We start from the raw sequence: 15,057 nt of genomic DNA on the forward strand, positions 1-15,057 counted from the left end.
AATTTGTGATGGATGAAGATGTGATCTTCAGCTATTAAAAAGCATCCCCTCCAAAGTCATACAGTAATTTTTTAAAATTATTATAAAGCTAGAGAATAAAAGGAAGAGAAACAATGAATCTTCTCTAGCTATGATGATCAATAAAGAAGATTTAGATATTTTTCTATACCTGCTAAGATGATAATACTTTAGATATTTTTCTAAACCTGTTAAGAGTGGTTTCCAAAAAACAATTTTCTAATATAATATTAGTGTATTTAGGCTTTTTTAGTACTTCTATTTGGCTGATGAAGTGATATACATCATAGGTAATCCCAACAAAGGGTTAGTAATTGATGATATTTTGTCTATGGCCTGTTATCAGTACACAAAGAAACAAATCTCACCAGGTATTGATAATCTTATCAGCCTGGAACAAAATATACATATTCATCTACTTACTCAGTATACTCAAATTTTATGGAAAATGTTCAAAGAGATAATCAAAGTTAAGTAACATACTCAACTGTCACAGTGGTAATACTGTTGTGACAAATATTTAAATATAGCACTTGGTATAGCTCAGAAAATATCAGATAATAATAAACTACAAAATATCAGATATATATGTCAAATCAAGCCAGTCAAAATATAAAAGTACTTCCAGCAAAAGCCATACATAAAAACTGACAATAAAGCAATAAACTCTCCCCATCTTAAAAACAGAATTGAGACTGAGCTATGTAGACATTTTCATATATTAATGTTTTAATAATTATTTTTGCAATGTGTAAAAACTCTTGCAAAGTTACAAAATTTATCTTCTATTATCACATCAAATATTAACAAGATGTGATAATACAAATTTTAATATTAACAAGTCTTTAAAAAGCACAAAGCGACACACAACTACAGTGTTACAATCTTCCAACAACACGAACTACCAAAAAATTGGTCCTTACCTGTGTGTTCTCCTTGAATATCAGTAAGCTTTAATCTATAAAAGGGTCTATATTAAAACTACAAAATAACTAATTACATACACTCACAGCCATGCAGATAATCTACTTTATCTTTAAAACTACTCAATACTATGTTAATCACAAAGTCCATGAAAAAGAATAATAATGACATACAGAAACTCTTGTTTGGCTGTGCTTGTAGGAGATGTAGGAAAATCCTCCAGTCTATGATGAAGGTTCAAGAGAAAGCAGAGAAACAAAAAGGAAGCAAATAAACATTCATACATAAATTAGTTACACTATGACCAATCTGGTAAGCTTTTATTTCCCACTTTTAAAAATTTCCCTCAAGGAACTTTTTCAACTGTTTTTTTTTTTTTTTTAAAGTTCTGTTTCCTTTTAATTGAAACTGGAAATGAAAAGCTAAAGAATAAATACAGAAAGTCTTAATACTACTGAAGTTTGGCAGTAAGTAATAATAACGTTTATTATTATCATTTTTGGGTGTGCCCATGGCATGTGGAAGTTCCCGGGCCAGGGTTTGAACCTGCACCACAACAGTGACCCCAGGTGCTGCAGTGACAATACCAGATCCTTAACCTGCTGCGCCATAAAGAGAACTCCCCTTTTTTTTTTAATGAAAAAGTTAAGGGATCTTTGCTTGAGGTATCATTTCAAGACAAAAAATATCAACTAATACCTTTTTAAAAATCTGTTTTATAAATATTATGTTTTGCAAATTTAGATACTCTTTAAAGCCCATCTCTTAAGAGACAACAGATAATGGAGATAAAAGGTTCAATACGATAGAGTAAATAAAACATTAGATATCTAAAGAAATTTGCTGTACTTGCAAATAGGCTAAAGTAGCCATCATACTTTAAATTTAGAGTCAGCAAAGGAATCATGAAACCCAAGGTGTGTGATGACTTTCTGCAGAAGCATCACGGGGAGGTGGAAGGAACTGAGGTTTAGGCATCTTAACGGGTATGAGTTCAAGCATTGTAGGAAAACACTTTGATCTTTCTGAATCTCAATTTATTGTTCTGTAAAAATGGGGGTAAAATCACCCCAGTTAACTGGATTGTGGTGAGGACTGATTAAAATTATACTTACAAGGCTGCTGGTCCACAGTAGATACTCCTTTAGATTGTAACTGTTAATAATAATACCCCTTTCCCACACAGAATGATCAGAAAAGACCTTTTCTCTCTCAACTACTGAGATTTCCTGGTCTTTAGAAAGCCTGCTTAGGAACTATGATCTGGACCATTTAGGCAGCTATAACGAAATACACTCTTTCGTTCTAGACTTACAGATCCAAACTACTCCAGCAAGACTTTGACATCCATTTCAGGGTATCTTCCCCAAGACAGTCAGCTTTATGACCCATGTTGGAAATGTTAAAAAAATAGGCTTGTAATGAGACAATCTATGACTAATATTTATAAGAGTGAACCAAATCCTCTATTTAGTCAGTATTTTAGCATGATAGATGCTTTAACAGGACAAGAGTAGGACATAAACTAGTTATAATATTAAGAATGAGGAGTTCCCATTATGGCTTAGCAGATTACAAATCTGACAAGTATTTGTGAGGATGTGCTTTCAATCCCTGGCTGCACTCAGTGGGTTAAGGATCTGGTGTTGCTGTGAGCTGTGGTGTAGGTCACAGATGCAGCTTGGATCCCATGTTGCTGTGGCTGGCAGCTACAGCTCTGATTTGACCCTTAGCCTGAGAACTTCCATATGCTGCAGGTGTGCCCACCTGTGAAAAAAAAGAGTAAATCCTCAAAATCTGACCTAAATTATGAGAATATATTTTGTAGTTATAGTATAAACCTCCTCCACTGAAAGGAAGTTAGAAATGAAGGTATATAACCCCAAGTATATGAACAAAGTCAATGGTTAAATGTATTGATAAAAGATTAGTAATCTAGAGATCATGTATAAAGGTAATAATTATCAGAGCAATTTTAGACAGATCCACGACTAGAACACATAAAGAAAAGGTGAGCACAAAGAGTGAAAAGAAAAGCAGTATGGCATGCTATACTCACTATTGAAAGCTTACCTATACTATTAGAGGGGTCTCATAGGCTTAATTGCTAAATTCTTTAAATGAAAAGAAGGTAAGATAAAGTTTTTAAACCCAACATAAATATGGGTAATGATTAGTTAGCATAAAACCAAGAGACAGTCTATGTTCTCTGACTATAATTTTATTTTACTTTACTATTTGAACTATAGGAGCTTTTGAATCATATGTTTCCCTGAAATTAGCATTGTCATCATTTTTCTTTTTACACAACCTTAAAATGTACTGGGAGTCAATTTTTTAGGGTTGTGATGGAGGTAGTAAACCAATTTTCGAAAGGGAGTAACTTTTCTGAAAACATTTCATTTGGAGATATTCTTAGTGACAGAATCACAGTATCTGGGAATACGACCTATGTAAATCTCAAAACTTGCTAAGTATGGGATTCATCCAACGATTTTTAAGTTTAAATATTAAGAAAATAATAAAAAAAGCACACTTACTGTATATTTGGTGTAATTCCTTCAAGCAGCACAATATTAACTCCACCAATATGAGCAGTGGCACATGTCTCAGTCATCTTCTGATGTAAAACATCTTAAAATGTGAGAAAAATAATTATGTAAATTATGGAAATAATTAGCTGGCACTTCATATTAAAATTTCATTTTACTCATAATATATTTGGTGACAAAGATAATCATAAAGTTATAATAAAATTTAAACTATTTAAGAAATACTTTAAAACAAATTTTCTTGGGAGTTCCCATTGTGGCTCAATGGAAACGAATCCGATTAGTATCCATGATGATGTGGGTTCAATGCCTGGCCTCACCCAGTGGGTTAGGGATCTGGCATTGCCCTGAGCTGTGCTGTAGGTCAGACTCAGCTCAGATCCCCCGTTGCTGTGGCTGTGGCATAGGCTGGCAGATACAGCTCTGATTCGACCCTTAGCCTGCAAACTTCCATATGCCACACGTTTGGCCCTAAAAAGACCAAAAAAAAAATTCTTTGAAAATATTTATTCCTATGCACTTACATATACATATGTGTTATATGTCAAAACTGAAATAATGTTGAGTATATAATGTAACATGTCATTCATGCATTAAAGAGACTAATGACATTAAACAGAATGACATTTTAAATCTCAGAAGTACAGAAGACTTAGAATATTTTTAAAAACATTAAGAATATGAAAATTATATAAACTAACACTCTTCATCTGTATAAATAGGAAGCTCTATTTTCTGAAGAAAAATTGCCAAGCAGCAATTTACAAGACATGGCATTGCCTTTCTTCAAAAAAGTGGCACCAAAGTATTGGAATATCACCATACCTTTCATTTTTTCCTTAAGTGTAAAGCTGCCATGGATCCTCTTCAGTTCCGATTCCATTGTTAGCCCGCCAATGTCTGCCTCCAGGTGCGTGCGGTTCACCATGCCAATCCCAAACACTATTAGAGTAACATGCTGAGGTTCAGCAGTTACCAAGCTGCGTTTCCTCTGCGTCTTAGTCAAACTGTTACTGTCTTGTTCATTCTCAAACACAACTTTACATGTTGGCTCTGTAGGGCTCCGAACTCCTTTATAAGTAAATGGAAATACATGGGTTAAGATGTGAAAACTGCAAAATAGAAGGATGCTCCAAACATCACCTTATCTTCCCTTCCTTCACATTCCAAACTAGCCCTCTAGGTCCTCTCCACCAAAATGATATTTTTAAAATTTTCAACATTTTCCCATGGTCATATTTGAAAATAAGTAGCAGAGTCAGATATCTGAAAGCAGGTCCATCTGAATGCATTCTTTAAGAGCATACTGTGTGAGGGTTAGGAAGGAAAATTTTTTAAATACAAAAATTTCCATTACCTGCTGGTCCAAATGTTTCTGAAGATTTTTCCAATATTCCTGTTGGGTCAGAGATAAGTGAGTAGAAGTTAAGCAATTTATACATATTCTGCCAGCACTCAGCTGAAGGCTCACTTTGTTCCGACACTGTAATTGAATCAGAGTCATCCATATGTATAGTCATATGATCCACCACATCTTTTGAACCTTTCCTAGACACTTTTGAAGTTCTTCTTTCAGATCTTCCTAATGAATTTTTGTTTCGAGATTCTTTTTTATTATTCTCGTTGTTGGTCCGTTTGTTCTTTGCATTATTTACTCTATTGCCACCATTAAGACTTCCTCTAGAACTGCGGCTGAAGTCAGATGAGCGAAAATCCCGATGTTTTCTGGTTTTGAAGGTAGGCGTTGGGGAAGCTGATCCAGCTGTGTATCTGCTAAGTTTAATGTCAGTCTGAGTCGCTTTGATGTCATCTATCATTGTACTAAATTGATGAATAAGACGAACTAAAGCCATATCTACATGCTGACTTATTGACTGACAGGAAATAGTAAAGTTACAGTGAAAGGTATTGTAATAACGCTTGTTGAGATCATGAAAAGAAAGAGCACTGGTGGAGTTCTGAGGGGTACACACAGACTTTTCCATGACAACAGCGCTGATGCTAAAGGTTTCCAACATTAATGCTGGTTTGAACTCAAGTGGAGGAAGATTCACATGGCCTTGCCTAAAAATGTGAACAAAAAAAGATAAAGTTTTATTTATTTTTGTTCAGAACCACACAATATTTATTAATGTATAGGCAAAATAATCTCCAAACTGAAGTATGTTAAAATCTACTTAAATCATTTTAAGTAAGAAATTAAGTAGAATACGCTTTTTCCTAAGTTGAAACTGGACCTTAAGTCTTCCTTCTGATCTTAATCTATAACTAGTCAAAATCAGACTTGCATTAATGATTTTAGTGAAATGATAAAACAATTTTTCTTGCCATCTGAATACACACCCCAATGGTATCAGAATTTAAAGTCAATAAAAGGTCAACTAGAATACCTCCCTTAACCAGTCTCTCCTCTTCTCTTAAATATATGGGGTTTAATTTAAGGATTCAACGTTGTCACTGCTGTGGCATAGGTTTAATCCTAGGTCCAGGAACTTTCACATGCTGTAAGCGTGGCCAAAAATAAATAAATCATTCAAAAAAAAATAAAAAAAACAAAGAAAAAGTGCTGAGAAAAGCAACTGAAATATGAGAAATGCACACAACAGAACTTAAAACCTATACAGAAATTAATGTGGCAAATCCTCTGCTTATATAAAAATTTTCAGGTAAAAGTATAAAAAAATGTATAAATGTATAAAAAAAGTCAAAATATCTCAGATTTCCATAAACCAACTACTAATTACAATAACCCTCAAGCACCAAAACTATAAAAAGGTATTTTTCCCCCTTTTCTTCCATGTAAAATACGAATGTGTAGCCATATAGGTCAAATTAAACAGGGTATTTTTTTCTATTGAACAACAAAAAACCCCAAAGTAGCTTTGATGTTCTCAATTTAACTTCAAGAATTTATAATTAAGAGACTCATAATTCCTTAATGAATATCAGTATTTAATAAAAATTCCATTTTGTAGTATAATTCAAGAAAAGGTATAAGCTCAGAAAAAGCCTACAATCAATGCTAAGTGTGCAGAGAAGGAAAAACTAGATTATGAGAATTAGAACATATAGGAGAGAGACTCAAAAGAGATTAAAATAATCCACATCTGCAAAAAGAAGAACTGAAAACATGTAAGAGAGGCAAGAAAGTCTTAAAGAGATCCAAGTTAAAAAAAAAAAAAAATCTGGGCATTTAATGAAGCAGTCATTTAAGGCAAATCAGCCAGACAGGTTAAAACTAAAAATAAAATTAAATATATATTAAGTCCCTAATATTTTCAACTACTTTAATTGGAGACAGCAAAGATATAAGAAAACTAATATTTCTGAGGACTTACTACATGCCAGGACCTATGTTAAATGATTTAATAATTTTTTCTGGCTTCATAGGCTAAGAGAGTTAAACATGTTTACACAAGAAGGCAAAAATCCAACAGTAATGTATAATAATTAGCAGAATGGACAATGTGCTACAAAAAAAAAAAAAGCCCTGATAGGACTGAAATCAATGACCAGGAAACATATACTGTGACAAAGGTTTCCCAATAAATAAGAGTTTAAGGCGGAGTTACAGGAGATCTGAGAAACAAAAGCAAAACCATAGCTACTAATAGAAATGTAGAACACTCAGAGCTGGTGTGAGCATAGAAAAATTAAAAGGAATGTTAGGTTCGGCTAGACCAAAGACAGTAAGTTCAAAGGCACTTGAAGAATTTCTCTGGGAACATAAAAAGCGATGTGTGGTCAGATGAAGGTGTAGCCTGCTGGCAATATAATCTAATGTATTTAATCATATTATATAATTATGCATAACCTAATTATATTTATGATGATATATATACTATATGTATATACACACCATTTTATATATTTTACATTTTAATGTATATTATATACATTATTAAAAATACATGTATATGAAAGTTGGCTACTGCAACTAGAAATACAAATTTAACTAAGAATTTTAAACTCTAATCAAGGAGCATAAGCAGGCATTAATGTTTCAGTGTCTGGATTTGATGATTCCAATGGAATGGACTTCAGTTACCAAAATTTACAGTTAAGTAACACTAGACCCCAAAAACATGGTTCAAATTTTATTTATAATTCACTGTGAGTAACAGCATATAGTATAAACTTGTTGCTAGCTCTTTGGTCCACAAATCACTATATAAATAATAGATATAACTCATAGTCATTGACCAGGCACATCACTTCTGCCAGTCTGTCAGTGATTGCTCAATGCACATTTGTTATTCACTTTACACACAGACAGTAGAGCATGTAGTTGTACTGCCTTCTTGTGATAAATTCATATGACATTTTAGAAAAATGGTTAATCAAGAGAGAACTGGACAGCAAAGATGAAAGTGCAACAAAACAGAAAAATGATAATACTGGTGATGAAATTCAATTAGAAGTAAATGGAAAGTCACAGGGTATAAAATAAACACTTAAAACTTTGTTATCTTCTTTCTATATGCTAACAGTGAGTTAACAGAAAGAGAAATTAAGAAAACGACCCCATTTACAATCAAAACAAAAAGAATAAATTACCTAGGAATATATTAAACCAAGGGCATGAAAGACCTGTACACCAAAAACTATAAGACAGTGTTGAAACTGAAGACACGAATAAAGAGGAAGATATCTGTACTAATAGACCAGAAGAATTAACACTGTTAAAATGTCCATGTTACCTAAAGCAATCTACAGATTCAACACAATCCTTATCAAAATCACAATAACATTTTTCACTGCAACAGGACAAAGAATTCTAAAATTTACACAGAACTACAAAAGATCCCAAATAGCCAAAGCAATCCTGACAAAAAAAAGAACAAAGCTGGAGGCACCATAATCCTATATTACAAAGTTAAAGTAATCAAAACAGAATGGTATTGGCAGAAAAACAGATATACATAGATCAACGGAACAGAACTGAAAGCCAAGAAATAAACCTACACATATGCAGAAAATTAGTTCATGATAAAGAAGCAAAGAACATACAATAGAGAAGGACAGGCTCTTCAATAAATGGTGTGGGGAGAACTGGACAGTCAGATTCAAAAAGAAAAAAAAAGAAAAGAAAGAAACTAGACCACTACCTCACACCACACCCAAAAACCTCAAATGACTAAAGACTTCAATGTAAGACATGAAATCAGAAAACTCCTATAAGAAAACTCTGGCAATATACTCTTTGACATTGGTCTTTGCAAGACCTTTCTGATATACTTCCTGAGGCAAAAGAAACAAAAGTAAAAATAAACTAATGGAACTACATCAAATTAAAAGCTTCTGCACAGCAAAGGAAGCCATCAACAAAATGAAAAGATGACCTACTGAATGGGAAAAGATCTTTGCAAATGATATATCTGATAAGAGGAATATTTAAAGAACAATTAAAAAAAAGTTTAAAAACGGGCAGAAGATCTAAATAGATATTTTTCCAAATTATATATATAGATGGCCAACAGGCACATGAAAAGATGTTTAACACCACTAATTATTAGAGAAATATAAATAAAAAACAAAATAAGGTATCACCTCACGTCTGTCAGAATACCTATCATCAGAAAGATAAGAAATAACAACTATTGGCAAGGATGTGGAGAAAAGGGAGTCCTCGTACACTGCTGGTGGGAATATAAATTGGTGCACCACTATGGAATACAATACAGATATTCACCCCAAAATTAAGACAAGAACTGCCTTGTGAGCCAGCTATCCTACTTCTGGGTATTTACCCAGAGAATACAAAACACTTATTCAAAAAGATACATGCATCCATATTTTCATCATGGCATTTACAAAAGCCAAGTTATGAAAAGAACCTAAGTGCCCATCAATGAACAAAGATGTGGTGTGTACACACACACACACACACACACACACACACACACACACTCCAATACCACTCAGCATAAAAAAGGTGACCAGTGTTGCTGTGGTGCAGGCCAGCAGCTGCAGCTCTGATCTGATCCCTAGCCTGGGAACTTCCATACGCCACAGGTACGGTCCTAAAAAGCAAAAAAAAAAAAAAAAAAAAAAAAAAAACAAACAAACAAACAAAAAAAGACAGAGAGAGAAAGAGATGAAGATGAAATCTTGCCGTATGTGACAACACTGATGGACCTTGAGGGCATTATGCTAAGTGAAATAAGTCAGAGAACGACAAATACCATATGATTTCAACCAAACCAAACAAAAACAAACACACAGATAAAGAGAACAAAGTAGTGGCCCCACAGAAGAAGGGGCTGAGAGTAAGGGGGGGAGGGCAAATTGGGGATCACCTGTATGGTGACAAAAGGAAACTAAACCTTTGGTAGTGAGCACATAGTGGTATATACAGAAGTAGAAATATAATGTTGTACACATGAAACCTACATAATGATATAAATCAATGTTACCTCAATAAAAATTAAATTTTAAAAAAGTAAATGGAGTTATAGAAGAAAAAACTTAGTATGAAAATGTTGGGAGTTCCCATCATGGCTCAGTGGTTAACGAATCCAACTAGGAACCATGAGGTTGCGGGTTCGATCCCTGGCCTTGCTCAGTGGGTTAAGGATGCGGCATTGCCGTGAGCTGTGGTGTTGGTTGCAGACGAGGCTCGGAGATCCTGCGTTGCTGTGGCTGTGATGTAGGCTGGTGGCTACAGCTCTGATTAGACCCCTAGCCTGGGAACCTCCATGTGCTGCAGGAACCACCCTAGAAAAGACAGAAAAGGAAAAAAAAAAAAGAAAATGTTGACAATTCCTCTGTTGTAGAAATTCTAGTTATGCAGCTAGAGCAACTCGGTAAACTTACTGGCACAGAGAGGAAATGGTTGTGACAAAAAGGACAAAGATATCCCAAGGAAAAGTGATGTGGCCAAAAAACTTCCTCGTAAAAAGATATCTTAAAGATACTTCATGACACTGAAAGTACAAAGGTAAAATACTGGGCACTGATCAATACTGAGAATCAAGTATGACATTTGCCAAGGCACAGAAAAGATGTTCATTCTGTGTTGTAAGTTACACGATGATAAACCGGCAAGAACTATACAAACTACCCTTTGATGAGTTTTTAAGAAAGAAAGAAAATAAGAAAGAAAATACTTTAATTTTCAATGTTTCTAATGTTTTAAATTATATGAACAAACTATTAGTTTGACCATATTCTTTATAATCCTACACAGTTACAATGAACAGTAAGAGAATTTTTAATGTTTTGACAAACATTTTTCCAGGTCACAAAACAAAGGTAATTTTTCCCCATTCATCTTAATCATCACCAAGGTCATACCTGTAGTATTTCAGCTTGCATAGTCATTCTTACAGTACCACACTACTGTGAAAAGCAAGGACTATTTTGTGTTTAGTGGAAAAAAAAACAATGCAATTTTTATGTTCCTGTGTCACTGGAAATCCTAAGATATTTACACCTAAAACAAAATTTATGAAGGCTATATCTTTCTATACAAAATTGCCATGAAATTTTCTATAACTGATTTTGTTAAAATTATTTTTTTAAATAGTCTAATTCCAATGAAAAATAAATTTCACTTAGCTATATGTTGGATATATGTGCATTTTACTCTTAATATACCAGCTTGCTAAAGCAGAAATTGGAAAAAATCAAGATAGTTGCAAATAACTCTTCCTATAAACTGTACCAAGACTATCCAACTTGGAAAATTCCAAGTTCAAAAAAATTAGTCAAATCTTTTTAGTGCAGATATTATTTCCTACTAAAGCAGTAAAGAAACTGAAGAGCTACCTGTGATGATAAAGAATGGCAGTAAAGGATGGTTCTTTTTATCATGCTATATTTAGTATTTTTATGTACGTTTTTGATGGCTATACTCACATGACCTCGATTCTATTCCCCAGAAAATACAACCTACTACAAGTCAACTCAGAAAGGAGGTTAGGGATAAATTCTAAGGAAAATATATACAATTACAGCCCATAAGATCATAAAAATTAAACTATGCACCAGTAAATAAATTATAAGTGTATATATCAACATATGTGCTTTGGCTGACCCTCCTGAGTGTGCTAAAATCTTATAAAAATATGCCTAAAAATAAGCCTCAGAAACTAGTCATAAACAGGTTATTAAGAAAATGTGGCTACTATTTCTGTTAAGTTAAAATTATCTTCTCATTAAGTCATTAAAATTATTTCCACATCAGCATGAGATGAAAGCAAAGTTAAAAAAACAGGTATTATAACTTTTGTACAAAGTTTTACATAAAAACATGAGCAATTCAAGATACCTTCTTGCTCTTTTGCCTTTTCTCTCCTTGGCTGTGTCTGAATCCACGATATCTGCTCTAAGGCAGTCCAAAGTTCCCGAAAATGAAAGGTGTTCCCCAAAGTACATTCGGTAGCAAAGTGGCATTGCATCCTGTGACTGAATCCCTGTATGACTCAGAAGAGGTTTGAAAACAACCTAAAAGACATGACATTTGTAGTAGTTCAATTTATAATTCATCATTTACTGTGGCTTTTTTCTTACACTTTACCTCAGTACATATTATTACTGTAGTGTCAAAGAAAAAGGTTTTGTATAGTAGGTATAGCTCTAATTTTACTTAAAAAGTTAACAGTATTTTTGATCACCTACTATGTGTCACTCATCCTCAAATTAATCATAAGGACAAAGATTCTTTGATCTTGCTTGAGTAAAAGCACAAGGCAAATAAAATTATGAATTAGTTTAAATCATTCTACTTCTTACTCTTAAAAAAGGCATGAATACTGTGTTCCTATAAAAATCTGGTATAAAAGCTTCACAAAAGTTGATCAATTTCCTGTGATACATATGCTATAACTATCTGATCTATTTTTAAGTGGTATCCCTTGGCTATAAAAGTCATTTAACATTTATTTTCTGACAAAGAACTTCCTTTACATATCATATATGCTGAGACTATAAGACTAATTTAGCTAGACTAAACATCTAGCTAAATTAATTTTATAGTCACTAAGAGCACACCCAGAGACAAGCAACTATAAGTACTCAACAGCTGATCACTACAATTGTTGACTATTCATTCTTAGCTAAATGGTCCCTTTTCCTCCTTCCACAGGCTAAATTTAGGTGCTATCTATCCAATGCTTTTCCTGACCCCCTTTTAACTCTTCACTTCACATTCTTACTTAGTGATCTTTTCCTAAAGCTTAAAAATTCGATCAAAACGGACAAGTGCCATTTATGCAATGAGACCCAAGTCCACATTTTCACTTGTCTCTCAGTCTTCTCATTTGTTTGTACTCTTGTGAAGGTCTGAAGGCCTAGAATGAGAGATTTCAAACAATTTCACCCACACTGGAAACTGAGAACTTTTCTTTCCCTTATATATTTGCTTGGCTTATTCTTTCTTAGATTTTCTCTTTAGTCCTAATGGAAAAACTGTTCCCTCTTCAGGTTCAAACCACACTCCACACTCTACCTTTCCTAATCTCTGTCATCCATTTATGCCTCCTCCAAACCCACCACGACCTGGGTTCTCTTCTCTTCTATCCCAGTTTCTCATCTTGAATGACTTCCTTGGCCATGTAGATAACCAATGCTATGTTTCAAGTGATATCATTTTCTTTCCCCCATCCCCTGCCAATCTTGGCTTGAACTCCATTTTAACAACTTACATCTCATCACCTCATTTTTCTTGCTACATCTGCTTTGGATCAATCCTCTTCTACTCCTATAGATGAGCTGCTAAGGACAATGAGAGGAAATGATATCACTGTGTTCACTACTACTAACCTAAATAACTAGACTCTCAGTACTAGCTGGCAATTGTTCTGGGGGTATGTGGTAAGCTCTCTTTCACATTCACTCCAACCTTTTCATCTATCTAAATCACCTTACACGGTTTATTTGTTGTGTTATTTAATGATAATGTCTCTGGCAGAGTTTAGAATCTTACATGTAAAATATTATAGTTATCGCTAAAAAAGCATATTAGATTCTAATAAATACAATGGATATGTATACAGGCCCACACAAACAAAAATATACTTATTCCCTTTCTCTTTAAAAAAAGTGAGTCCCTAAAATCTACTCCAATGTATTAGTGAAGTAAATCTCAAGAAAATTTAAAAGTGCCTGACACATTTTTTAACATAAATCACCTCCTCTTGTGAGAGAAAAGTGAAGCTACAAATTTGCTAACTTATCTGTACAGTTAGGAACTATCCTTATTGCCATCCCAAAATTCTCAGAAGAAAATCTGCTTTTTATGTCTAAAAGCATCCCTCTCTATAAATGACTCTAAATTGCAACACTTCTCATCTTTCTCTATCAGTTTACCCTTTTTTCCTTTTTTTTTTTTAAATCAGGAGTTTCCTAATTCCCCTCAAGTACATAAATATGCTCAAGTCCTCTTTCAATCTGAAAAAAATAACTCCTCTTAATATCCGTATTTCACTCCCCCACTTGCCTTCTGGTCACTCAAACTAAAACGTACATTTCAAAGGATTTTGTACCCCACTTTCTACATTTAGTCAATTAAGTAACATCTCCACAAATATTTCTCCTTTACTTTATCAAAGCCATAATCATCTAATAAGCTAAAAGTTTCATTACACTTGTGTGAACTATTTCATTAACTCATCTTTTCACCTCTAGTTTCTCCACTTCCATCCATCTAACACACTACTACCCATGTAATATTTCTACACATACAGTTCTAGGCACTTTATTCCTCTGCTCTAAAATCTTCAATGCCTCTCCATTGCTCACTCAAGTCTTAACACAGTACTAAAGACTACAGGAAATAAAAGTGATTAAATTTAATTTTCTAGTCATGTTATTTAGCCAATCTCTGTCTCCCAATAACAAAAACGTTGCTTTATGATAAAACTAACTATATGGCACTCTTTGATTTAATACAGATGCTTAATTTGTACTTATAATTAACCCATGTACTTTTTGTTTGTTTGTTTTTGTCTTTTTAGGGCCGCACCTGCAGCATATGGAAGTTCCCAAGCTAGGGGTTGAATTAGAGCTGTAGCTGCTGGCCTACACACCACAGCCACAGTAACAGAGGATCCAAACAGCATCTTCGACCTATACTACAGATCACGGCAATGCCAAATCCTTAACTCTCTGAGAGAGCCAGGCATCAAACCTGTGTCCTCATGGATGCTAGTCAGATTCGTTGCCCGCTGAGCCATGATGGGAACTCTAACCCATGTACTTTTTAAAAGGTTCCTCCTTTTTTCACGAAATTTTTAGGCGGACAGGCAAGGAAAAAAAATTTTCACTAGAATTCCAAGGTGCACATACATGATGGTTCCAGCTGCTAAGTACTGCCTAATAAGGGGTAATTATAATTAGGGGAAAAAAGACTGGCTCACCTGAGCATCAGCAAGCTGTACAGCAGGAAATCCTTGATTGGCTTCTTCTACACCTGCCACATCATCCTGACTAGTGCTATGTTGAGAATGTGTCCCATCCAAAGTATTCTGGTCACTAGATAAGACAGTGTTAAAATCCGATGCCGAGGGTATTGTAGGAAGGTTGGGTGCAACACCTAACAGTAAGTGTACAAAAATAAAAT

The 15,057-nt window shown here is 34.1% G+C and overlaps 1 protein-coding gene across 25 annotated transcripts in view; it reads right to left on the reverse strand.

Moving 5' to 3' along the window:
* Positions 1–15,057, reverse strand: part of BLTP1 (bridge-like lipid transfer protein family member 1) — a 199,021-nt gene that overhangs the window by 76,985 nt on the left and 106,979 nt on the right. For 15 of the 25 annotated variants that reach the window (XM_084972967.1, XM_084972973.1, XM_021101619.2 and 12 more), the window contains exons 45-50: positions 14,855–15,030; positions 11,767–11,942; positions 4,852–5,558; positions 4,320–4,565; positions 3,483–3,576; positions 1,116–1,166 (exon numbers count right to left, since the gene is read on the reverse strand). In XM_084972967.1, the coding sequence (XP_084829093.1) occupies positions 1,116–1,166; positions 3,483–3,576; positions 4,320–4,565; positions 4,852–5,558; positions 11,767–11,942; positions 14,855–15,030 (1,450 nt within the window). The remainder of the gene's footprint in view (positions 1–1,115; positions 1,167–3,482; positions 3,577–4,319; positions 4,566–4,851; positions 5,559–11,766; positions 11,943–14,854; positions 15,031–15,057) is intronic. The other 10 variants (XM_084972972.1, XM_084972968.1, XM_021101634.2 and 7 more) reach the window with 1 other exon arrangement.

This window comes from Sus scrofa, chromosome 8 (genome assembly GCF_054392235.1).
Source record: "Sus scrofa isolate SSC_HxYL_T2T_F1_AM1 chromosome 8, Sscrofa_HxYL_maternal_Yorkshire_Landrace_v2.0, whole genome shotgun sequence".
NCBI classification, from domain to species: domain Eukaryota; kingdom Metazoa; phylum Chordata; class Mammalia; order Artiodactyla; family Suidae; genus Sus; species Sus scrofa.